This window comes from Mastigoproctus giganteus, chromosome 13 (genome assembly GCF_048544385.1).
Source record: "Mastigoproctus giganteus isolate SK-2022 chromosome 13, ASM4854438v1, whole genome shotgun sequence".
In the NCBI taxonomy this organism is placed as follows: domain Eukaryota; kingdom Metazoa; phylum Arthropoda; class Arachnida; order Uropygi; family Thelyphonidae; genus Mastigoproctus; species Mastigoproctus giganteus.
In genome coordinates this window covers 72,348,267-72,374,684 of record NC_143587.1, presented here as the reverse complement: position 1 = coordinate 72,374,684, position 26,418 = coordinate 72,348,267, and the positions used below count along the sequence as shown (strand labels likewise).

General features: G+C 36.5%; 1 protein-coding gene across 1 annotated transcript in view; it reads right to left on the bottom strand.

The window, feature by feature from the left end:
- brp (ELKS/RAB6-interacting/CAST family member bruchpilot) overlaps positions 1-26,418 on the bottom strand; it is a 461,964-nt gene that overhangs the window by 111,674 nt on the left and 323,872 nt on the right. The window contains exons 3-4 of the mRNA XM_090387273.1: positions 22,921-23,017; positions 4,362-4,495 (exon numbers count right to left, since the gene is read on the bottom strand). Of these exons, the coding sequence (XP_090243399.1) occupies positions 4,362-4,495; positions 22,921-23,017 (231 nt within the window). The remainder of the gene's footprint in view (positions 1-4,361; positions 4,496-22,920; positions 23,018-26,418) is intronic.

Below are 26,418 nucleotides of genomic sequence, written 5' to 3'. Positions count from 1 at the left end.
TAGCATTAGCAGAGCCAAATGATGCAAGAAAGCACACTTATATAGCATCAGACAAAAAAAACACCTCTTCCCATTTCACCCATCCATTCACTCCTAAAGTTTGTCTAGTTCAGCCTTGAATTTATTTAAGCTGTCAAATTCCACAATGACAGATGGAAGTTTATTCCAGCAATCAACCATCCACCGGCTAAAGGCAAATTTCCACACATCTATTGTCTTCCCCTATCCTATCAGTTATCACAAAATCATTTAGTTTCCTGTTAGAGTTTGATGAACTTCTACCATTGCCTTCCCTAAAAGAATTACTCATGTGTGAACATAGGTGCAAAATACCTATTCACTTTGTCAGAAACCTCAGCAGGATCATCAAGAGTTAAACCATAGACATGAAGTGGACCAATGTGTCTCAAATGGTTCCTTCTACTGTTAATATAAGTAAAGAAGTCTTTGCTGCTTGTTCTTTGCATTCTTTGTCCCCAGAGACTTCTCATAATCTGACTTAGCAACTTGATTACAAATTATATCTACCACAAGTTTCCTAATCATCTAATAATTTGTATGCATTTTTTCTCTGCCACAAGTCTCATGAGTTCATTTGACATCTATTTAGGTTTTCACCCAGAATGGTATTTCCTATTTCCTACTAAAAGCCTAGTAGCTTCTACGATTATTTCCTTGAATGCTTCCCATTTAGAATTTGCTGTTGGTAATATCATTAGATGGTTCCACTCTATAGAATTTAAGAATTCTGTGAGACCAATGTAGTTACCCTTCAAAAAGCAAAAGCCCATCCCTTTACTCTTGACAGTAATTATATCTTTAAGTAAATTCTACAACAGTATACTGTGCTTAATGCTACCAGAGGGTCTTTTATCTGCAGGTTCTTAATGCAAGAAGTATTGTTGCTGATAATCAGATCAAGAATATTGCTTCTTCCTTTTGCCTCTCTAACATGCTACTATATAAAACAGCCATCCAATAAATCCATAAAAGTCTTGCTAGTGTGTGAGTAACCAACCCACAAGTTCCAATCAATATGTGGAAAGTTAAAATCCCCCATTATAAGACATTCTGAATTACTGGCCCACTATTTCTCTGTATTGTTATTCTTTGTACTCATCATAGTTATTAGGACAATAACACACTCCTACTCTCATTTCTGTTTTCCCCCATGTTTATGTCACACCAAACTTACTTACCATAGCGCAGAGCCAGAACTAGGGTGGGGCGAGCGGGGTTCCAGGACCAGGTGCAGCATTTTAAGGGTGCATCCAACCAGTTATATATTTTAAAATTACTTCATTTTTGATTTAATTACAGTCAGACCTGTGTTTAATGAACTTCTTTAAAGCAAATTTTTTGAATTCCTTTTGGCAATTACATTTAAAAGTTTCTGCAGAATGAAGAAAATTTCCATATAACGACAGATTACGAGAGACTTAACTTTGTATGCTTTGTTTCCACCTCTGGCCTTTAGGCAATTTAAACAATTAGAAAGCGTAAATTAAGGGTTAAAGGGATTACCGTTCCACAATGTAAGTGGAACGCAAGATGTATGCAGTCGCCAATCCCACATACTGAGAAGTCATGCTAGTCAACTGATTTGTATAGCCAGTCAAAAGATTAAGGTATATTTCTGACACGGATAATAGCTTCTGGTCAACTTGTGTTCTTTGTTCAAAACAAAACTTTTATTAAAAGAAATACTGCATTATCTTTGTATGTAATACTTATGATTCTAGAAATTTTTGTGAGAGTGAAAAAAAATTATAGATAATTCGGGATTTATAATCACTTACTTACAGGAAATATATCAGGGAGGAACAGTATTTTACAAATTTCAAAAATAACAGAGAAATCCAATTACAAACTTCTATAAAAGTAAGGTCCATTTTGTGATGCCATACCTCTGAGCTTTTTGTTTGCCCTCCAGTGGTTAGCACTGGAGGACAAACAAACTTTTACAAATATCTGTTGATATTTCAACAGATATTTGAAAAATCAGGATATAAAATCTGTAACCCCTTTGCAACTTCTCCAATTCGTTCCTGAGTATTGTCTAATAGAATCTTATCTAAATATAGAAATAGCATTATGAATTTTTCTTAACTTACCTGTAAAAGTAGCATCTTGTGAAAAGTCCTTCAAAGCGAGAAAAATTCAATTAAAATAATACACCTTCGTTGTATATTTTTAGTTTATGTTATAATTTTAAAAGTACTATATTTCACAATATTTTGTTTCTATTATTTTGTACTAGATATATAAACAAACTATCTGGTTTTCTAATTTCTTTGTAGTTATATGTACTTTCTTTGTAGTTTATATAGAATTAAATTCTCTGTAGATATAAATGAATGTTTATAAACTCTAAGTTTCTTTTTCTTTGATATTTTTGTTTTGTTATATTCATTGTATTGTTTAATATTATTTTATTAATAAATATATGCAAACCATAGACCGTTGCAATAGTAATTTTTATAAATTCATAAAGATTGCAGAGGCATAGCAAGAGGGAGCGGGGGGGGTTACCCTCAGGTGGCAAGCTTTAGGGGCACAAACTGAAGGAATTAGGAATTATCTATCACAATCAGGGGCGCAGGGAAGACGTTGCTCCCGGAAACACATACCCAGATTATAAGATGATTATATTTAATCCATGCCATGCCTGATTATAGATCAGGCATGGCATGTTGGAGTAGTTCAGATAACTATGCATCCATTCCTGTAGTCTATTCAGCATACTTAAAAGAAAACTACAAAAATGTTAATTTGGAAATGTCAATTTGAAAATGTTGAATGGAAAGTGTCCTCTTCAAGCAGTGCTATAACAGCTAATTGACTTCCTTTGTCATCACACTCCAGGTTAGCCTGAACGAAGAGAGCAGCATAATAACTACTAATTTATTTTGATAAAATAATAAAAAAAATTTGGTACACATCGCACGAAGAATATATTAAATACAAGCACTATGTATTAAAGCACTTCTACCTATATAAATATCTGTTTACATAGGAAAAGTGCTTTTATTATCTCTTTATTTTCAGCTGATAATTATATTTGTGGTACATTCCTGCCACGTTTGGAAATTGTGTTGTTGCTACTTCACTATTACAAAGGATACAATGGCCAAAGATTTAACATATATGATCTTTAACATATATATTAAGTATGTTAAATCTTTGGTCATTCTTTCCTTTGTAACAGTGAAGTTACAAAGGAAAGAGTGACCAAGATTTAAAATTAAAGTGAATGTTCCATGAAATGTTCAATTTGCAATTCCATAAAATTACCAATTTTAAATAAACATATATTTAATTCAGCCACAGATAGAAGTGTTTTAATCCTTCTTTTAGTATAATCACATTATCTCTGCACAAAGCTGTTCAAGCAATATCTAAATACAGGTACTTCCTGACTTACAAATATCCATATATAAACAAAGTTCCAGTAATACATTATTACAATACAATATCAAAATAATGTGCATATTTGTAATTTCATTTAGGGTATTCAGTGAATGCATTGTATCAACCTTTCCATGAAAAAAACTGTGTAACTGAAAACTGAGTTACACAATACTAATAATTACAAGTCACTAATCTTGTTCACTAATTGCAAGACAAATCTATTACTTTCTAACAAGCCTCCTCATGCTATAAATTATTTACAATGAAAATTTACCTTAATCTAAAAAACAAAAAGAATGTATTTTAGATTTTTGTGGGTTAGCTGAAAGTGGCTGGAGTGTGATAAGAACTTTTAGATCCTGAGAAGAAATCTCCAACCTGTGCAAAGAGTAAAACAACTAAACATTCCTTTACAATGTTATGATACAGTGAGTTGAAAACATTCTGTTAAGTGTTGAGGGTAAAGTTAAATTGAGAACAGAAAAATGTCTGCTGTTTACCGTGAGGAAACATTTGGGAAAACACAGACAAGGATGAACTCGCCGGGGATGTACAACAAGAGATCATCAATTTCTTAGAAATGCACTTTGAACTTTTTAAAAATTTTAATTATTTTAAATTGTTCGCCTGCTATAGTGCATAAGAGATTTTTTTTTTTTTTGGTATTTCATTGCTCAATCTTTTCATAGCAGTATTTATGGCAGTACTAAGTACTATATATAAATGGGGATATATTGCTGCATCCATTACCTTTTCCATTTTAAGTGGCAAAATAAAACACGATCTCAAGAGATCATAATGGGTATAAAGAGAGAACTGTATACAAGGTGAGTTCTGTGAAACCAGTGACAATATAAATGAATACCAGGCTTATGGTATAATGTGCCAAGTCAATATACTATAAGTAAACAAACTAATATGTTACCTATTTATTAATATAAAAATGATACCTCTTTCAGTTTTTCTAAATCTTTGTCTTTAGCCTCCAGCATATTTTCCAAGTGGCGTGATCGTGATTCTGTATCTATTAACTTTATCTTTAATCTCTCCATTTCTTTCCTCTCTTCTTCAATTAATTTGTTTCCTATCATTTGAAGAGAAATATGAGTATTACATAAAGGAATATCTCAAAATTTTTTAAGAGAAGAAAGAATGATACACATGATGAGTAAAAATATTTTTTACCCCAAGGTATTTTGCATAGAAAGTAATCATATATTGTAGAAATACCACTGAGACATCGAAGATGTAAATTATGAAAAAAAAAAAAAAAGAAAAAAAGTCAGTTACAAAAGTCAATGTCATTACCAAAAGAGTGTGTGATGATTGGATTAGGATAACCATGGACAGAGATAAGTGCATCTGGATTAGTATTAGCATTGGCAAATGATACAAGAAAGCAAGCTTAGACAGTATCAGCAAAAAAATCTCATATTGTCTGTCTATCCCTCTAATAGTTATTATTATTATTAGCCATATGGTGCAAGGAAGCCTAAGGCTTATGCTGCACCAGCCAAAAAAAAAAAATTTTCTGAGTTACCCTGAGTGAGAGAGAGAGAGAGAGAGAGAGAGAAGCAGAAGGAAATCACCAAGGAAGAGAAGAATGATGATATCCAGCTCAGGATCCTGGGTGTGTCAAGGATCCTGACACACCAGATGTGAGCCTCTAGGGTTTGAAGCAGTAGGGAAAAAAAATTTTTAGGAGCATTAGCAACTAAGGCCATATTGCTCCGAGATATGCGGTGGTCATTCCCTGACCTTTCCGCATCCTCCGTATTTGGTGGTGACGGGCTCGAACCCCGGTCTAATCAAGAAGCGTGTGCTATGCACTGCTGCTCCTTCCCAAATGGCTACGGAAGCGCCGAAACGACAAGCATTAGCACATGATTGAAGAAAGCAAGCTTATATAACATCAGCCAAAAAAAAACACACACACACCTCATTTCACTCATCAACTTGCTCCAAATGTTTGTATAGTTCCACCTTGAATCTGCTTAAACTATCAACTTCTACAACGACAAATTGGAAGTTTGTTCCAGCAATCAACCACCCGCTGGCTAAAGGCAAACTTCCATACATCCTACAACTGTCTTTCCTCAATCTGAATTTATTCCCTTTCAGGCAATTATTCTGAGCAAGAGGATGAATCGCATCAGCATTGAGTATGCTCAAACCATTCATGGCTCTATACACCTCAATCAGATCACCTCACAGGTGCCTAGTCTCAAAATCAAAGGATATATTTTTGATAGTCAAAAGAATGACATTAAGTGAGATTTTGTCAATATGGTATATATAGCTTGCTTTCAATTACAAATATGTGTGTGTGCACATGTGCCAATGTTATCAAGGTACACACTGTTCTAACCAACAGCCCAAAGCCAAAAGTCAGAAAAGTTTAAATTAAGCATTCAAAGTGGTAGCCACTCTGCAGGAAGTTGCAACTAATAATCCTCTCACTCATGAAATGTCTGAAACAGTTGCATGAAATGGATTGCAATCAGTGGAAGAATACTGTCTTTCTTAAAAACACAGTCATTTTTATGCAATACAGCATAAAAACATCAAGAAATTCATGCCATTAAAGAGTCAGAATAATCATCATCAGTCATTTTCAATTAATTGCAGGATGAAGGCCTCTCCAGCACCTTTCCAGTTCCTTCTGTTTTGTGCAATGGCCATCCATTTACTACCCATAAACTCTTAAATTTCATCTGTCCATCTCAGCTGTTGTCTTTCAGGTTTTCTTTTAGCTCCTCATTCTGTTATTTTCTTAGTCAGTCAGAATAATGTAGCAAGTTAAAACAAAATAATGGCAATTGGCATTTATAGAACATGCCATGAGGCCAACTGAAAGAATGTTTTCAAAAATAACATACTAATGATGAATTCTGCTGTAAATTCCTATTTCCTTTAAACTTAGGCCCCTCATCATGTCAGATTTAGACATGATGAGGGGCCTAAGTTTAAAGCATGGTAAAAGGTCCCAAAATATCTAATTATACAGTTTTTTGTTTTTGTTTTTTTTATCTTCACAAAAAAGAAACAAAGAGGAGGCCCTCTTAGATAATGAAATCATGGCTCATTTGGCCTATGCTTAATTCTGGGCTGGATATATCAGCATTCTGAATTTGGATTTTGTGTGTGTGTGTGTGTGTGTGTGTGTGTGTGTGTGTGTGTGTGTGTGTGTGTGTGTGTGTGTGTGTGCGCGCCCTATGGGGGGGACATGTAAAGCCCCTTGTTAAAAAAAAAAAGTTTGATAAAATTTAACACTATTTTAATCAGGAATGATCCTGGTTAAAATAGCTGAAATTCTTCTTGAGCAAGTCCCTTGTTAATAAGCTGGCAGAAAATCCCTGGGTTGGGGTTGGGGTAACTGTATGGATGTTGCCCATATTTTACAGTTGTGGATATTAACACACCATTCAAATGGAAATGGCCTTATCTGTCCATAAAATGCTTCATAAACTTCCATTCCATTCATGCAAAAAAAAAAAAAAAAACTGCAGTGCATATACCATTTGAATTTCTAAAACATTAGAATAAAACTATTGAGCACGGCTGAATCATATGGAGATATGAGCCCAGAATTTGTTGCACAACTTAAATGACCAGAAAACTTGTTAATCATTATCTTCATCAATAAAATTTGATATTTATCCAACCAGTAACCAGTCTACAACAATGAACTAAAATTTTAAAAAATAATAAAAATGTATAATTATACAATTAAAAGATAAAAGAAAAGATAAAACAACATAAAATTGACAATAAAAACAAATGTTAAGTTTTCACCATTGCAGAACATTTTCATTCACCTTAAAGTGGAGAGCAATGCCAGAATAAATAGAGGTACCGCTGCAAGATATTCAGTACTGCATACAGGTCTGGAAGTCTCATTTTAGGAAGGATGTGGATCTGTTGGAACAGGCAGAGAGATGAACAATGAGATTAGTGAGGGAAACAAAAGGGTACTCCTACCAAGAAACACTTCAGTTCTGCAAATTGAAGCATCTGAAACTATGCACCTGCAAGGAGCAAAGTCTGATCAAGGTTTTTAAGGCTCTGAATGGATTGAGTAAGCTGAATGTTGATGGAATCCTCACTCCTGCTCAGATAACACACATAAGGAGGCATAAATTTAAATTGAGGAAGGATAGCTGCAGGATAGATGTGTAGAAATTTGGTTTCGCTCAGAGGGAAATTGACTGCTGGAACAAACTTCCATCTAATGTTTGTTGAAGTGGGTAGTTTAAATTAATTTAAGAAGCAATTAGATAAATTACACTGGTTGGCAAAAAAAATTGTTTGCTCTCTGTTAAAATTCAGGGTGATTCTTATATATTTGATATTTCTGAATTCAAATATGGCAACCATATTGCTGTAACACCCACCAATTTTAACCTTGTTCTATTTACAAAAATGTTTATCTGTTAACAAAACACATATTTTGTCATTTTTTATAATTGTCCATTAGTGTCTTACACACGAGATTCCAACAGTAGTGTGCCAACATATTTGGATTCCATTTTTCTGGTATTTGTTTTTTCTATTTGAGAAAAATCTTGGTGAAACCTTTCACCATGTTTATTGGAGACTGCACCCAAGTTTTCAGGAAAAAAGTCTAAATGGGAATGTTGGAAATGAAGCTTTAATATGTTGCATCCCAACATTCGGTATGCTAAAATTAGCTCATCCACAATTTCACTCTAATTTTGTCATTTCTCATTGCCTAAAAAATTCTGGCAGATGTTTTTGAATGCATTCCAGGCCCTTACTTCTGTAGCATTAATTTTTTGGTGAATTCCTCATCTTGGAATAGCAGTTTGATTTGAGGACCCACAAAAATGCCTCTTTTTACCTTGGTCTCACTGATTTGAAAAAAACTTTTGCCTCAAACAAGAAAATCCTTTTCTTTTTTTTGTTCATTGCTTTCACAAATAGTTTTTATTACAACTAGCTTGATGTGCAATGGAATAAACAGATTTTTGACTTAGCCACCAAAGGAGGATGTGCTACATTTTTCTGGCCTGGTGTAGTTTCTAAACAGTCTGGCCATTTTTTTTTTTTTTTTTACCCTGTTGTGGCAATCCTTTGCTCAGCTGTCCCACTCACATAAAACACAGCAGTATTTAGTGTATTCACCTTCCAACCCAGTCAGCAAAGCCATCACTTTTAGTTTTGCACAGGTATTCTATTTGTATTATTGAGAGCATATTTTTTGCAAAAGAACCTGTAGGTTCTCATACATTTGAGAAAATGTATATGAACTTCCTTCATATGAACTGCATGGGCTAATGGTATAGATGGATACTTATTTCCATTATGGAGTAAAACTGCTATAAAACCGACCTTGGATGAATCAATGAAAGCCTCCACTTGTTTGTTTGTTTGGTTTGAATTTTATTGGTGCATTAGCATCTAAGGCTATAATGCGCCAAGGAAAGCCTCCACTGCTCAGGGACATGCTCCAGATGTAACTCTTTCATTAATTCTTGGACATTGTTACAATAAACTAAAGCACCATCCATTTGCTCTACAAGTTTGTCCAGTTCTTCCTTGAATTTATTTAAGCTATCAACTTCCACAATGACAGATGGAAGTTTGTTCCAGCAATCAACTACCTGCTGGCTAAAGGCAAATTTCCAAACATCTATTCTACAACTGTTTTTCCTCAATTTGAACTAATGCCCTTTCAGGTTCGTAATCTGAGCAAGAGGAAGAATCTCATCAGCACTGAGCCTGCTCAAGCCATTCACGGCCTTATACACCTCAATCAGATCACCTTGCAGGTGCCTAGTCTCAAGATGCTGCAATTTGCAGAACTTAAGTCTTTCATGGTAAGAGGACCCCTTCGTTCCCCCACCAATCTTTTTGCCCTTCTCTGTACTCATTCTTGCAACCCTACATCCTTCTTAAAATGAGGCCTCCAGACCTGTACTCAGTACTCAAGGGTGTGGCCTGACCATTGCCTTATACAAAGAGATAATCACCTTTTCCCTACTAGCAAAATTCCTGTATATCATTGGCAATACCCATGACCTGCTCTGGCAGTCTGTCTGCACTAATCAGAAAACTTAATATCTGACTGCACAATTACCTCCAATTCTTTTTCATTCTCTACCACCCTGAGTGTAGTACCACACAGTTGGTACACATCTCTGGGATATTGCTATGCATATGCAGTAGTTTGCATTTGTCAGTGTTAAACTTATTTATCTCCTCTCATCCCATCTGCCCAACTGTTCTAGATTCTGTTGCAGTAGCATAATATCATTATTATCATTAACAGCCCTGCAAACTTGGACATTAAGCCTGATATACCTATGTTAGGCTACCTCTTCCTATAAAAAGACACATTGACACCCTTTTCAAGAAAATTCCATTGTTGACGCCATGATCCTAGTAATTGAGCCTTGGTTTTGGAGAGGTTCAACTCTCTTCAAATGGCTTCCACTGCAATTTTAATACCACTTCTCTGTAAATGTAGTAAAAGCTATCAGGCTTATTTCAGCAAGAACACAACATATTTCATGTATGGTTGAGATATGCACACACAAGAACACAATTAAGAAATTGTACATTTTTTATTTCTAATTTAGACACAGTTCATAATTTACAGTTATGCACACACTTGTTTACAAACACCAATTTAATAAAATACTTGTTCACCACTTGCCCTTTGAAATGCATACACTTTTTGAAATACAAAAATGCTTGCTTGGTGTGGGAACCACTCGTATATATACCAGTAGAAGAGTTTCTAGAAGGCTCACAATATTTCTAGAGAACTCCATTGAAAGTTCTAGAACCTTCTAGAAACATCCTGACCTTTCTCGGCACATAACAATATTCTAGAATATTCACAAATGTTGTTAGAAAGCTCCCAAATGATCTAGAAATCTCCTAAATGTTCTAGAAAAAAAAAAAAAAAAAGAAAAAGATAATTAAACTAGTTCAGCCATTAACCTACAATATTTGAAAACTGAGGGTGATGAGAACTTTTTAAGCACAAATCTGAATTTTTTTTAACACATTTCCTATGAGAATTCATCGAAATTATTTCAGGGAGGAAATTGATGGCAACCAGTGTAATTTGTTCAAAAATGGGATTGATTCTAAGACTTGAGTTAAAGCATGCGGTGGGGAGGGGGGGGTGAAGTGATATACAGTGAGTTTTTATCAATGGTGATGATATGGCTGTGAGGCCCAATCAAATATGTAAACTTCCTTGTGCATACTTGATTGGGTGATCATCTGAACATTTCCTTGTTCTGGCTGTGAAACATTTATTCATGTAATAGCATATTATGAGAAAGTTGAATACACTAAGCAACCTCCATTTGTAAAATCCACTACTTGATATAGGAAAGGCCTGGACAGAATGGAATGAAAGTTTTGGTGTTCTAAGCAGTGATGGAGGATGTTGGGAATGCAATTCAAGCAAGGTGGAAGGATGAAGAGGGGTAATTAATTTCCAGCAAGCTACATTTGCTTAACCCAAATGATCTCTTGTCATTATCTAAATGTACTGCAGTGAAGCAAGGTAACAAGGCATAATCAGTGGAGGCCTCGTGTGCATATGCCCAGGCTGTGATAAAGCATGTGTGAATGTGAATTGGCTTCCATATACTGGGTTTCCTATATGACAAACACAACTAACTAAAATTTCTAAAAAGGAAAGAAGATGATTTGCTATCCTTTTCAGTGTAAAGTGAATGTTGGGGTGAAAGTCACTGAGATATTCCAGTGCCTGGCCATCACAAACATCAATATGGCAGTGCAAAAATGATAGCATTGCATAGAGACAAACTAAAATTCTCTTAAGATTCTGCATTACTAGATCAGCCACTATAGAACTGATAGGCTTTCTTGCAACAGGACCTTTAATTTGGCAAAATTTGTTCACTGAATAATGCAATGGTACTAGTCAGATATCCAGAGTCAAAGGCTTACTCACATATCAATCATGTTTTAATGCAGTAAAATGCAAGGTCGTACACTTGGGGAATAGCAACTGCAAATAAATTACACACTTGGTGGGGTTGAATTAAAAACAGTAGAGTAAGAAAGGGATCTGGGAGTTATAATATGGACAGATAAGGTTTTCTGAGCAGTGCAAACAAGCAGCCAGGAAAACCCATGGTGTTCTATCGATGATTTATTGAACATTATCCTACAGAGATATGGAAGTCATAGTTCCAAGACAATTGTAAGACCACATTTGGCATACTGTGTAGTCTTTCTTTCAGACTTCATCTGAAAGAAAGACTGAGCTTCTTGAAAGGTCCAAAGACAGGCAACTTGTATGGTGATTTCAGAAAATGGGCAACAATATGAGGAAAGACTCCGAATATGTAGGCTACAGAGCTTGGCAACCAGACACCTCAGAGGTGACCCGAGCGAGGTTTATTAGGCTCTGAGTAAAATGAACGAAAGTGAGGTTTATAAGGTTCTTTAGTAAAATGAACGAAAATTCCATCTTTGTTCATTTTAGTAAAGATGGAATTTTCACTGTTAGAGAATTCCAGAACTTGTGGGCATAAATGAAAATTACAGGGGAAGAGGTTTAGACTAGATTGTAGGGAGTTTTCTTTTAGCCAGCAAGTCGCTGATCACTGGAACAGGTTTGCCTTCACAGGTAGTTGAGGCTGATAGATTGAATAAATTCAAAGGTCAATTGGATAGTTACCTATGTGAGGAGAGAAGCAAATAATAAGTATTTTCTTATCTACTCTTCCCCCCCCCCCCCATCCAGTGCAGCAAAAATCTGGACTTTCTTGCACTGTATGGCTATTACTATTATTAAATGAAAATTTAATTCTGCTAACCGAGGAGTAGCATTATATCCCATTACAGGGACAGTGAAAATATTTAAATCCTGGTGGCTCATTGGTTAGGCTTTAGTAGTTGATTCTCTTTGTACCTTCCTAATAGTGTCTCTAGTCTTGTATGTGCTGTTTGTTTTGTTATTTTTTTTTATCTGTTTATATTATTCTTCCCCTTGTAAAAGTTGAGTGGCCCTGAGTGAGTAAACAATATTGTTTATGTTTATTTCTCTCAAAGGAATAAAAGAGAGGGACCCATCAAGCACTCAGCAACCCAGCACAATAATAGACACTACACTCAAGCATCACATGACACAACATCATACATAGCAGAATGTGCTGGTTCCACATGAAGTAGCTATTATCATAAAACCTATTATGAGGGAAAAGGGAAATATAGGTGGAACAGGACTAGGATATGTCTGATAGGGGCAAAAGCTGATGAGACTATAGAGCAGCTATCATCTTATAAAGGCACAAAACGGGAATAGTATTATATATGTTGGTAAGGATACTAATAATAAAAGATCTAAGGACTTCAGATCTCCTCTTAATATCATTTATTAATTGCCAGGGTAAAGATTTCACGCAGTCGTGTCAAAGGTTAAAGATCCCATACCTATGGAAGGTATAAGTGGGCATATATGAAATTAAATGCTCTGATTGTGGGGGGTGTGCTCTGTTAGTGAGACAAAATGCCATTTCAAAGATCGTATGGGGTTATTAACACAATAAAGGCCACAGATCACAGGAAATCTGCTGTGGGTGAACATTTTTGGGAGGAGAACCACCAATTTTCACCTGGCGATGCCGTCATAGTCTGTTTGTTTGTTTGTTATTTGATTTTTAGGAGCATTAGCAACTAAGGCCATATTGCTCCGGGATATGCGGTGGTCATTCCCTGACCTTTCTGCATCCTCCGTATTTGGTGGTGACGGGCTCGAACCCCGGTCTAATCACGAAGCGTGTGCTACGCACTGCTGCTCCTTCCCACCTGGCTACTGAGGCGCCCCGTCATAGTCTATCATTCACATGGATATTGGAACTGCAAATGGCTCAAGAACTTGCGGATTTGCTCTTCTGAGCATAATACCATTAATAGAGACAGGGGAATCCATATTCATTCCCTCTTCGAAACCATAATTCTTGGACAGGATGAACGGTTCTGGCTGGCACACTCCTGAACCATTTCCGGTTTCCGTGCACATGTGGAGGATACTGCCCATGTTCCTACAATAACACTTGCTGCGAGCCGTGATCTTGCAGTTATTTAAGGATGTGCCATAATAAGTTAAATTTTATTGCTGATAAAGGAGGCAGTCGCCTCTGAAAGCTACAGTTGTCTTTATCCTGTATAGTGCAATTGCTATTCTTTATATTTTATTTATTATTTTACTGCTTTTATCATATAATCAGTGTATTTTATTTTATCATTTTATCTGATCCTGTCATATCTTAATATTATTTCTATTTTAATAAAGTCTCAGTTATATGGTTGGTGTATTACATTGCAGTTCTTATGAATTATACAGCATCAGCAAAAAACAAAGCCCTACCCATTTCACCTATCCATCTGCTCTATCAGGTTGTCACGTTCTTCCTTGAATTTATTCAAGCTATCCATTTCCACAACATCAGATGGATGTTTCTTCCAGCAACCAACCATCCTCTGGATAAAGGCAAACTTCCACAAATCAATTCTGCAACCTTCCTTCCTCAATTTGGATTTATGCCCTTTTGTGTGCATAGTCTGAGCAAGAATCCTATCAGCACTGATTTTGCTCAATCCATTCAAAGCCTTAAATACCTCAATCAGATAACTTCACAAGTGTCTAATCAAAAGACAATGCAATTTGCAGAACTGAAGACTTTCTTGGTAAGAGCACCCATCTGTTCCATTTGCCAATCCCATTGCTCTTTTCTATACTTAATCTAGCAGCTCTACATTCTTCCTAAAATGAAACCTCTAGACCTGTGTGCAGTACTCAAGATGTGGCCTGACCATTTCCTTGTACAATGGAATAAATCCTGCTTATCCCTGCAAGCCAAATTCCTGTATATCATTGACAAAACCCCATGTGCTGTCTTGGAAGCCTGTCCTCACTGCTCCGAAAACTTCATATCTGGCTGCACAATTACCCTCAGGGTCTTTTCATTTTCCACTACACTGAGTGTAGTGCCACAGAGTTGGTACATTAATCTGGGATTATTGCTACCCATGTGCAGTACTTTTCATTTGTCAATGTTAAACTTCAATCACCATTTCTCAGCCCAACTGCCTAATTTTTTTAGATCTTTTTGCACTAGCATACTGTCACCAACCACCCTGCCAACCTTCGTATCATCTACAAATATGGAGCTTGATATACCTTCATCAATATCATTAACAAATACAGAAAACAACAATGAACAAATACGGAGGATGCGGAAAGGTCAGGGAATGACCACCGCATATCCCGGAGCAATATGGTCTTAGTTGCTAATGCTCCTAAAAACCAAAAAAAAAAAAAAAACAACAATGAACCCAGCACTAAGTGAACAAAGAGCAGTGTCCATTGATAAAAACTCTGTCTTCTCCCACCAACCATCCATTTATTCACAGCAGTAACTTACCCTTTTTTTTTTTTTTTTTTTTTATGTGAACCCCAAACACGAGAGGTATTAGAACCTATAGTACTTAGTACCGTGCTTGGGTTGGAGGTTGAGAAGACGAAAGAAGATATTTGTTGACATTGGACTTGAACTTCTGTAGATTGTAATTTTCAGGAAATACGTATGAAGGAAGATTGTTCCAGAAAATGGCAGTTGAATGAATAAATGAGGAAGATGAAAAGTTGGTTCTGTGGGTTTGAAGTTGGACAGTAAATGGATGTTGGCTGGTGGAGGCACGTGTTCGGACTGTTTTGAAAGAGAGAGCGGGAATTATAGAAGCCAATTCAGAAGAACAGTGCCCATGGAAGTATCTGTAGAAGAGGCATGCAGCAGAAACAGTACGTCTATGAAAAGCCACACCTTAATGCCACACTTCTCCAATTTTTACAACAGTATCAAAATCTTTCCTGAAATCCAAGTATATGATATCAAAATTAAATTTTTATATTTTTATGAAGATTATTTCATATTTTTATGAAAACCAAATAGTATCCAGTCAAACTCCTCAGAGTAGACTTTATATTCTAGATAAGTCATATAAAGGTGCACCATAGTCTAGCTGGGATTGGATTATGGTTCAGGACAGGTGAAGAAGGAAGTATCGATCAGCTCCCTATGACATGACAGAGAGTACTTTAAGAATATTCATTTTCTTTGGACAAATAGTGCATACATACTGTATGTGTTTTAGGAAGTTTAATTTTTTATCTAATATTAAACCTAGGAATCTGATGTCATTTTGTGTAATATGATTCCCCAAATGCAATTCTTGGTCAGGGTGCATTCTGCACTTCTTGCAGAAGTGTATAGTAAAGGTTTTCTGTGGAGACAATCGGTAGCCATTTTGTAACATCCACAATTGTATGTTATTTATTGATAGGTGGAGTTTCTTTTCAATGGAATATATATTCTGAGAGTGACAGGATATGGTGAAATCATCAGCATAAAGATATGTTTCTGCATAATTTGTGTTAGTAATCATCAGAGTGTGTAATCTAAATGAAAGAGTGTGGTGCTGAGGACTGATCCTGGTACCCCTTCCTCTTGCACAGATATTCTAGAGAATACGCTTTGATAACAGACTTGGAAGATTCAATCATGGAGAAAGCTCTGAATTAGAGGCGATAAAAAGCCATCTCAGTCTTATAGCATGTAAGTCATGACTGTGTCTAGATGCCACATGGTATCAAAGGCTTTCTCTATATCTAGACTCACCATGATCAAATGTTGATTCTTTATGAATGCATTTCACCATTTGCCTCAGCCTCAATCATAAGGTCTAGAGTGGATCTATTTTTATGAAAACCAAACCATCTTTGGTAATAATAGTTTGAGTTTCCAGATACCATGTGTGGCAACTGTGTATCATTTTCTCCAGAGGCTTACCCAAGTGGCTAGTGAGATAGGTCTATAATTATGTGGATCTGATTGGCTTTTTCCTAGCTTTGGAATGGATAGAATTATTGAACGATGCCAGGAGATAGGAAAATAATGTGCAATTAAATCTGGTCAAAAAGTTTTAGGAGGGCTCTCTGATTAAGATGCTTTAACATTAGGTAATATATGCCATCTAGACCAGGTGCACTGTTGGCTGATTTCTTTAAAAATTCTTCTAATTCAGACATTGTACCTGGGTTTGTTATAAGAGAGGGCTGACTTCATTCTCAAATTTATTTTGTATTTTTCAGATACTGCTTTGTATTTTAGGAAAGATGGATCATATGCAAGTGATGCAGAATGGTGAGCAAAAGATTCTGCAAAGATGTTTGCTATATCCTTAGGAAGAGTTATCTCCTGTCCATCAGATGATGATTGGGAGAAGAGGCCGATGGAAACTTTCCAGAAAGGCATCTAATTTTTATCCAGGTTAATCCTATGCCTGTGTATTTGCTGACAGAGAAGACAAACCGAATCCACTATTCTTTCTTAGCTTTCTGCCTGAGATAATGAGCATGTTGCAATTTATGAGATTGGCAGTGGTTGGATTCTTTTGAAACTGATTCCATGCCTTGTTTTTTTTCTCTCTTAGCAGCATTACTTGCAGGAGTCCATCCATAGTTGATGTGCTTGTACATTTTATTTGAGGTTTGCAGTATGGCAGTAGCAGCAGCTACTAGTACCTGTTCCATAATGTGTTTAATGGCATCATCTATAGATTGATGCTGGATGATATGATAATCAAGTGTAATGCTGGATGCATATTTATTCCAGTCTGCTTTAGAGAATTTCTATTTTTCTTGACGGATTAATGTTAATTTTCTCTGTGTGCAGAGCTTACAGATTATAGGGAAATGGTCACTGTTTAATGGATTTAACACAGGCTCTCACACATAAGTGTTAAGCAGTGTTAGGTTATACCTTTCAAGAAAAGATTCTATTATATGTCCCTGGCTGTCTGTTTGTAATGATTCCCATAATTAATGATGTGCATTAAAACCACACAACACACAGAAAGGGGTTGATAGTTGTAGGATAAGATCATCTAGTTCAGTCAGTGAGTATGTCTGACTTGGTGAGATACATGGACAAACAAGTATGAGTTATTCCAAGTGCAAGGCATATTGCAACTACTTCGGAAGAGGTTTGAATGGGAATATGTCTGGAAGGGATTTTAGAGTCAACCAATATAGCTATGCCACCATGTAAACTATGAGCAGTGAGCTTATCATGCCTGTACAGTCTGTAGTTTCCAACTGAAAGAGACACTTGTGGGGGTAAGGGAGTGGGGGGGAGAGGGGGAGAGAGAGAGAGAGAGAGATATATCAAGTTGTAGTTGTCAATATTGCCATGTAGACCTCTACATTTCCACTGAATGAATTGGTCCATTATTTGGCTTTGGAAGAAGAATGTGTTTCTAACTACCTTTTAGATCTGTTTATAGTGTTTCAATTTTGTTTTATCCTTTCTCAGGAATATGGGGGTATCCATGTTTCCTCCTTTGCAAGTATTTCAAAGGCTGTGTTATCAAGGTTGGTAGTGTTATTGATTTCTTGATTTCTGAGTGTGTGGTTAAGCAGTATAGACAAAATTGGTGGTACCATGATTGGGGCATTATTTGCTTAATCTTTAATGTGCTTTTTAAGGGACTGCTGCAAAGTGCAACAGTTGCAAACTTTCCCTTAATGCCATACTGCTCCAATTTGTACAACAGTATCAAAAGCTTTCCTGAAATCCAAGTACAGTCAGTTCTGCTATAATGCAGTACATGTGTTACTAAAAATCTCTGCATTATGGTATTTCGCACATTAAAAACAACAGGACTTATGTAAAAAATAGGGATAGGGGCAGAGCACTTAAAAAAAAAAAAAAATGTTCAGTCTGGTAAGTAAAACACTAAAAAAAGTTAGAAACCCAATAAAATTGCTAACACAGGTTTAAACATCTTAAATTTCTAATAAATAAATATTACAGTAAATATAGCACTTTACCTTGACAAGATATGAAGTTTTCTTGATTGATATTTCTATTCACTAACATTTTCTCTTTTTTGGGATCATAAAATTTAACACAGTAAAAAAGATAGGCAATCAATAATGATGAACATGGGACACACAAATTGCACAAGTGAGACAAGTTTATGAAGTTTAAAAAATAGGAATGAAGAAAAAATTCTGAAAATTTATTTATGTTTTTATTATGATTGAAGATTTCATGAAAGGGGACACACACATTTCACCATAATGTAAAAACCCACAGAATTCCACAGAATATTTCAAATGGAATAATATAGAGTTTACTACCCATTTATAATTAGACTGCACTAACAGAAAAGCCCAATAAACTGGGAATTGCAAATTGTTTTTGTTTTACGGTAGTGACATCCAGAAATGTGCTCCTCTGCTCCTGCTATCACACCTCACAAAATTTCTGTTCGAATAGAAAAATGTGAGCTCCTGTAAAACATGAGTCAACCTATAATATCACATGTTATCTTGTGAATACAGCAAATGACAACATTGTCTCCGACCAATACAATTACAATAAATGGGAAATATAGCTCTCATGCATTTGATATTTGATATTTTTAAGCTCCGTAAACTTGTATGTAGTGCTGTGCAGGTCGCTACATTCAGCTTGGTGCCAACTTTTGCATTCACCTGGTGTTACTTGCAGACAAAATTGCGCATGAGCCAATGAGAAAATTGCATTATACTTGCATTGTTCCCTAATATATCAGTTGCATTGGGGAAAATTCACATTGCAAAAATGTGCATTATAGCAGAACTGACTGTATATGATATCAAAATAATTTTTTGCATCCAGTTCCTTTGTAACTGCATCATAGTAGCGAATCAAATTTGTCAGACAAGACTTTCCCTTAACAAACCCATGCTGTATCTGAATTATTACTGCAATCTTGTCTAGATGATCCTGCAATGCTGCTTCTTTAACCAGTGACTCCATTATTTTCCCCTGAAACAGAAGTTAAACTAACAGGTCTGTAATTATTTGTGTCACCATTAGATCCTCCTTTTTGAATTGGGGATGCATTTGTACATCTTTAGGCCTAAATGGTTGTCAGATGAACTAATGAGACATGTGGCAGAGAAGAAAAATGCATGGGATACATACAAATTAATGGGTGACATGGAAGCCTATGATAGATATAAGTTGGTCTGTAACCAAGTCACAAAGGAGATTAGGCAGGCAAAGGCAGATTATGAGAAATCCTTGGCAAAGGATGCAAAGAAAAACAGAAAAGAGTTCTTTACCTATTTAAACTCAAGAAGGAAAGGGATGAATCAGATTGGTCCACTGGATATTGATGGTTCAACAGTTGAGGATCCTGCTCAGGTGGCTAACAATCTAAACGAGTATTTTGCATCTGCATTCACGCATGAGGAGTTAATCAGGAAGCAGAATGATGTAGGTAAAGTAAACATTGGCAGTGAGCTGGATGATTTTGTAATAACTGAGAGGAAAGTGGAGGAGAGATTGTTGAGGATAAACATAAAAAAGGCACCTGGGGTGGATGGGATCTATCCAGTTATATTAAAGGAGGCAGCAAAGGAAGTAAGCAAACCCCTAGCCATAATTATGAGAGCTTCTTTGGACTCAGGGGAGGCACCCATAGACTGGTGATGTGCAAATGTAAACCCAATTCACAAAGGAGGATCAAAGGCTGACACAAGTAATTATAGACCTGTTAGTTTAACTTCTGTTCCAGGTAAATTAATGGAGGCACTGGTTAAAGAAGCACTGCAGGATCATCTAGACAAGAATTCAATTATAGCTCAGACGCAGCATGGTTTTGTTAAGGGCAGGTCTTGCCTGACCAATTTGATTGGATACTATGATGTAGTCACAAAAGAACTGGATGCAGGGAATAACTTTGATATTATATATTTGGATCTTAGAAAGGCTTTTGATACTGTTGCACATGGAAGACTGCTGCACAAATTGGAGCAGTGTGGCATTGGAGGCAAATTGCTGCTATGGATAAGGGGATGGTTGAGTGGCAGAAGACAGAGTGGTAATCAATGGACACTGCTCAACGTGGACTAATGTTATTAGTGGAGTTCCTCAGGGTTCAGTGTTGGGTCCGTTGTTGTTTTCGGTGTTTATGAATGATATTGATGATGGGATATCAAGTTTAATGTCCAAGTTTGTAGATGATACAAAGGTTGGCAGGGTTGTTAAGGACACCACTAACGCTATGCTGCTGCAACAGGATTTGGAAAGGTTGAACAGATGGGCTGAGAGGTGGCAAATGAAGTTTAACATTGACAAATGTAAAGTACTACATATGGGAAACATTAACCCCAGAGCAACGTATCAACTCTGCGGTACTACACTGACAGTGGTGGAGAATGAAAAGGACCTGGGGGTAATTGTGCAGGCAGATATGAAGTTCTCTGAGCAGTGCAGATGAGCTGCAAGAGTAGCTCATGGTGTCTTGTCAATGATATACAGGAATTTTTCTAGCAGGGATAAGGAGGTGATTATTCCCTTGTATAAGGCAATGGTTAGGCCACATCTTGAGTACTGTATACAGGTCTGGAGGCCTCATTTCAAGAAGGATGTAGAGCTGCTGGAACGGGTACAGAGAAGGGCAACAAGATTAGTGAATGGAAAAAAGGGTTGCTCTTACGAAGAAAGGCTTAAGTTTTGCAAATTACAGTGTCTGGAGACTAGGCACCGGTGAGGTGATCTGATAGAGGTGTATAAGGCTTTGAATGGTTTGAGCATGCTCAATGCCAATGGGATTCTTCATCTTGCTCAGAATAATCAGCTCAGAGGGCATAAATTCACATTGAGGAAGGACGGATGTCGGATAGATGTGCGGAAATTTGCCTTTGGCCACCGGGTGGTTGGTTGGTGGAACCGACTTCCATCACTTGTTGTTGAAGTTGATAGCCTAAACAAATTTAAGGCTCAACTGGATAGGTATTTCGAGCGAACGGAGAGGTGAAATGGGGTGGTGTGTTTGTTTTTTTTTTGGCTGATGCTGAATAAGCTTGCTTTCTTGCATCATATGCCTCTACTAATGCTAATGCTAATGCTAATCTCCAGTCCAATCCTCCAGTCCAGGCACCTGAATCCAAGAATGCTCTCATAATTATGGCTAAGGGTTTGCTTACTTCATTTACTGGCTCCTTTAATATAACTGGATAGATCCCATCCATTACAGGTGCCTTTGTTATGTTTAACTTCAACAATTTCTCCTCCACTTTACTCTCAGTTATTACAAAATCATTTAGCTTCCTATTTGAGTTTGATAAACTTCTGGCCTCTATTTCCCCACAGAATTCCTCAAGTGTGAATGTAAATGCAAAATACTCATTTAGTTTGTCCGCTACCTGAGCAGGATCATCAATCGTTGAACCAATGATATCAAGTGGACCAATCTGATTCATCCCCTTCCTTCTAGACTTTACATAAGTAAAGAAGCCTTTGCTGTATTTCTTTGCATGCTTGTCCAAGGATTCCTCATAATCTGTCTTCGCTTGCCTAATCTCCTTTGTGACTTGATTACAGACTAGTTTATATCTACCATAGACTTCTGTGTTGCCTGACAATTTATATGCATCCCATACATTTTTCTTCTCTACCACGAGTCTCATTAGTTCATTTGACATCCATTTAGGTATAAATCTTGAAGAGTATTTCTTAGTTGGTATGAAGAACCTAGTAGATTCCAACATTAATTCCTTGAATTCCATTTAGAATTTGCTGTTGGTAACAAAAACCCTTCCCTTTATCCCTGATGGTAATTACATCTTTAAGTAAATCCTACATCAGTACACTGTGATCACTGCATGAGGTTTCAATGCCATGAAGTTAAAAATCATTACTGACTGGAGGAAAGCACATAGCAGTAAAGCCAGCTTGCTATCAATAATTGTGGCAAATGCCAATCAACATGTGCATGTAATTAGGTTTAACTTAATTCATGAAATTTTTTCCTAATTGTGCAATAATTAAGATAGAGATTTCCAGAATCTACAGTGGAGAAATCATTTTAAAAAAGAACTATTAGGAGTTTCAGCTGTGTGAATAGAACAGATAAAGAGCACGAATTGCTGAAATATTGTTCGAGGTCTCATTGATCCTGCATGCCTGACTCAAAGCTAAAATAACATTTCTGTTTATACTGCAGAATGGCCACATAGGGTAACAAGAATTTACAGAGCAGAATATGTCACCATATTTTGTGATGTCATGGATTTTAATATGTAGCATATGTAACTCTGCACTTTTAATTAGACCACTCAGCTATGGTAATATACTGTTTCATAATAAAGAAGTTTCTGATATAAACAGCAGATTGTGGGAGGATGAAATCTGTATAAGTGCATAAAAGAATTTTAACTAAAATTTTCTCAATTATAAAATATGCACAATAAGCTACTCTTACTCATCTAATATAAGGGAAATAAAGAAATAAGACACCACACAGATGTATTTGCAGTGTACACTAGATCTCTTCAAAAATTTATTGAATTTTACATTATTTCCTAAATTTTGTGTATGGTTGTGTGTGCATGTACACTCATGCATATATGCACATGTAGAATAAATAACTTACCAACACCTTTGTTCTGTAGCATTTCCATCAGCTTTTTAATACTTTCTTCTCTTGCAGCAAGAGTTTGCTTTTGAGTTTCTATCCTCATTTCTAGTTCCTACAGGATGAAAACCTGTCAATATATGCCATATATTGAATAATTGAAAAACATCATTTATCCATTTATCAAAGGGTGGATTACTACAATTATAGAAAAGTTAAGTTTTTTTTTACATCATTTAATTTTATTTCTTATGTAGAAATATAAGAAGCCAAAACATTAAACTGGACAAGGAGAATAACTAAAATAAACAAATAAAGAAATTAATCTTAAATAATAATGTGTTTATATATTTATTTTGTAACAAATTTTAAACTAAACAAAACACACTCCTTATGATAAGAGAGTATCTGTTAAGTAGATTTATCATAAGAAAAAAAATAATTTTTACTATAAAATATATAATAATTTATTTTAGAATTTCACAACTTTTAGCATTAGCATTAGCATTTAGCATTAGTAGAGGCATTTGATGCAAGAAAGCAAGCTTATGCAGCATCAGCCAAAAAAAAAAAAACCCACTTCCACTTCACCCCTCTGTTCGTTCAAAATACCTGTCCAGCTGAGCCTTAAACTTATTTAGGCTATCAACCTCCACCACAAGGGATGGCAGTCTGTTCCACCAACCAACCACCCGCTGGCTAAAGGCAAATTTCCGCACGTCTATCCTACATCTGTCTTTCCTCAATTTGAATTTATGCCCTCTCAGGTGATTTTTCTGAGCTAGAGGAAGAATCCCATCAGCATTGAGCATGCTTAAACCATTCAAGGCTTTATACACCTCTATCAGATCACCTCGCTGGTGCCTAGTCTCCAGACACTGTAATTTGCAAAACTTAAGCCTTTCTTCGTAAGAGCACCCCTTTGTTCCAGTCACTAATCTTGTTGCCCTTCTCTGTACTCGTTCCAGCAGCTCTACATCCTTCTTGAAATGAGGCCTCCAGACCTGTATACAGTACTCTAGGTGTGGCCTGACCATTGCCTTATACAATGGAATAATCACCTCCTTATCCCTGCTGGAAAAATTCCTGTATATCATTGACAATACTCCATGAGCTACTCTTGCAGCCCGTCTGCACTGCTCAGAGAACTTCATATCTGCCTGCACAATCACCCCCAAGTCCCTTTCATTCTCTACCACTGTCAGTGTAGTACCACAGAGTTGATACGTTGCTCTGGGGTTGCTTTTTCCCATGTGTAGTACTTTACATTTGTCAATGTTAAACTTCATTTGCCACCTCTCAGCCCATCTGCTCAACCTTTCCAGATCCTGTTGCAGCAGCATAGTGTCAGTAGTGTCCTTGACAACCCTGCCAACCTTTGTATCATCTGCAAACTTGGACATTAAGCTTGATATACCATCATCAATATCATTTATAAATACAGAAAACAATAATGGACCCAACACTGAGCCCTGAGGGACTCCACTAATAACATTAGTCCACGATGAGCAGTGTCCATTGATTACCACTCTCTGTCTTCTCCCCCTCAACCACCCCTTTATCCATAGCAGCAATTTGCCTCCAATGTCACACTCCTCCAATTTTATATTAGAAAATGTGGGAATAACAGTTGGCTCCATCTGAAAATAAATTTTTTCAGTGTAGGTTATAAAAGAGAACTTGTTATTTCACAAAATTTCCGAATATTAGTATTTAGTATTAGAAACAACAATGCAAAGAGCAAAGCTTACATAGCACCAGCCAAAAAAAAAAAAAAAAAAAAAAAAACACCACTTAGTTTGTCCATTGTTGTTCCCACTAATAATTTGTCCAAACCTTCTTTCAATTTATTTAAACTACCCATTTCCATAACTCCAGGAGTAAGTTTATTCCAACTATCAATTACTCTTTGGTTGAATGCAAATTTATATACATCCATTCTGCAACCATGTATTTTATTAAAATTTATGTTCCCGTGTGTGTGTGTGTGTGTGTGTGTGTGTGTGTGTGTGTGTGTGTGTGTGTGTGTGTGTGTGTGTGTGTGTGTGTGTGTGTGTGTGTGTGATATCTGCGAAAGGTGCATCGGCATTTCATTTAATTAAACCTTTTAACCTGATATGCTTCAATTACTTCACCATATAGATGCTTAGTTTCCAGCAATTGAAATTTCCAAAACCACAATCATTCTTGGTAAGAATATCCATTTGCCCCAACTAATTTCATTGTCCTTCACTTCATCCCTTCTAATAAATCCTTCCTAAAAGAAGGATTCCATTCCTGTATGCAGTATTCCATATGCAGCATAACCACACTGAAGAACCCCCCCCCCATGGGCTGTTCTAGCACACTGACGTATACATTGTAGAGCAGATTATCTTTTTTAAGGGCACAAAATGTTATGTACACAGTGGCACTAATAATATTAAAAGTGGGAGATCTGAGACCAACTTAATTGGATACTATGATGTGGTCACAAAGGAACTGAATGCCAAAAATAATTTTGATATCATATACTTGAATTTCAGGAAAGCTTTTGATTTTTTTTTTTTTTTTTTTTTTTTTTATCGTATGATGCGAGCAATATACGAAGGAACCAGTTTTTTCCTGCTTCTTTTGTGTATCGTGGCCGGGAGATCCAACCAGATAGTGCAGCACCATCGTGATATCCAAGCCCTAGGCAGGATTCAAACCCACGACCTTTGGGTTGCCAGGCAGGCACTTTACCCACCTGGCTAGCCCAATCGGCAAAGCTTTTGGCATTGTTGCACATGAAAGACTGCTGTACAAATTGGAGAAGTACGGCATTAAGGGTAAGTTGCTACAATGGATAAAGGGATGGTTGAGTGGGAGACGACAGAGAGTGGTAATCAATGGACACTGCTCTTTGTGGACAAATGTTATTAGTGGAGTTCTAAGGAACCAGTATACTTCGTATACTGGTTCCTTAGAACTCCAGGGTTCGGTATTGGGCATTGTTGTTTTGTATATTTATTAATGATATTGATGAAGGTATATCGGGTTTAAGATTGCAGATGATACAAAGGTTGGCATGGTTGTCAATGGCAGTAAAGACAGTACACTACTCCAACTGACTTCAGTTATAGCTCGGACGGAGCATGGGTTTGTTAAGGGAAAGTTTTGTCTGACCAATTTGATTGGATACTATGATGTAGTCAAAAAGAAACTGGATGCAAAGAATAACTTTGATATCATATATTCGGATCTTAGAAAGGCCTTTAATACTGTTGCACATGGCAGACTGCTGCACAAATTGGAGCAGTGTGGCATTGGAGGCAAATTGCTGCTATGGATAAAGGGATGGTTGAGGGGGAGAAGACAGAGTGGTGACACTACTCATCGTGGACTAATATTATTAGTAGAGTCCCTCAGGGTTCAGTGTTGGATCCTTTGTTTTCTGTATTTATAAATGATATTGATGATGGTATATCAAGCTTAACTTCCAAGTTTCCAGACAATACAAAGGTTAGCAGGGTTGTTAAGGACACTATTAATGCT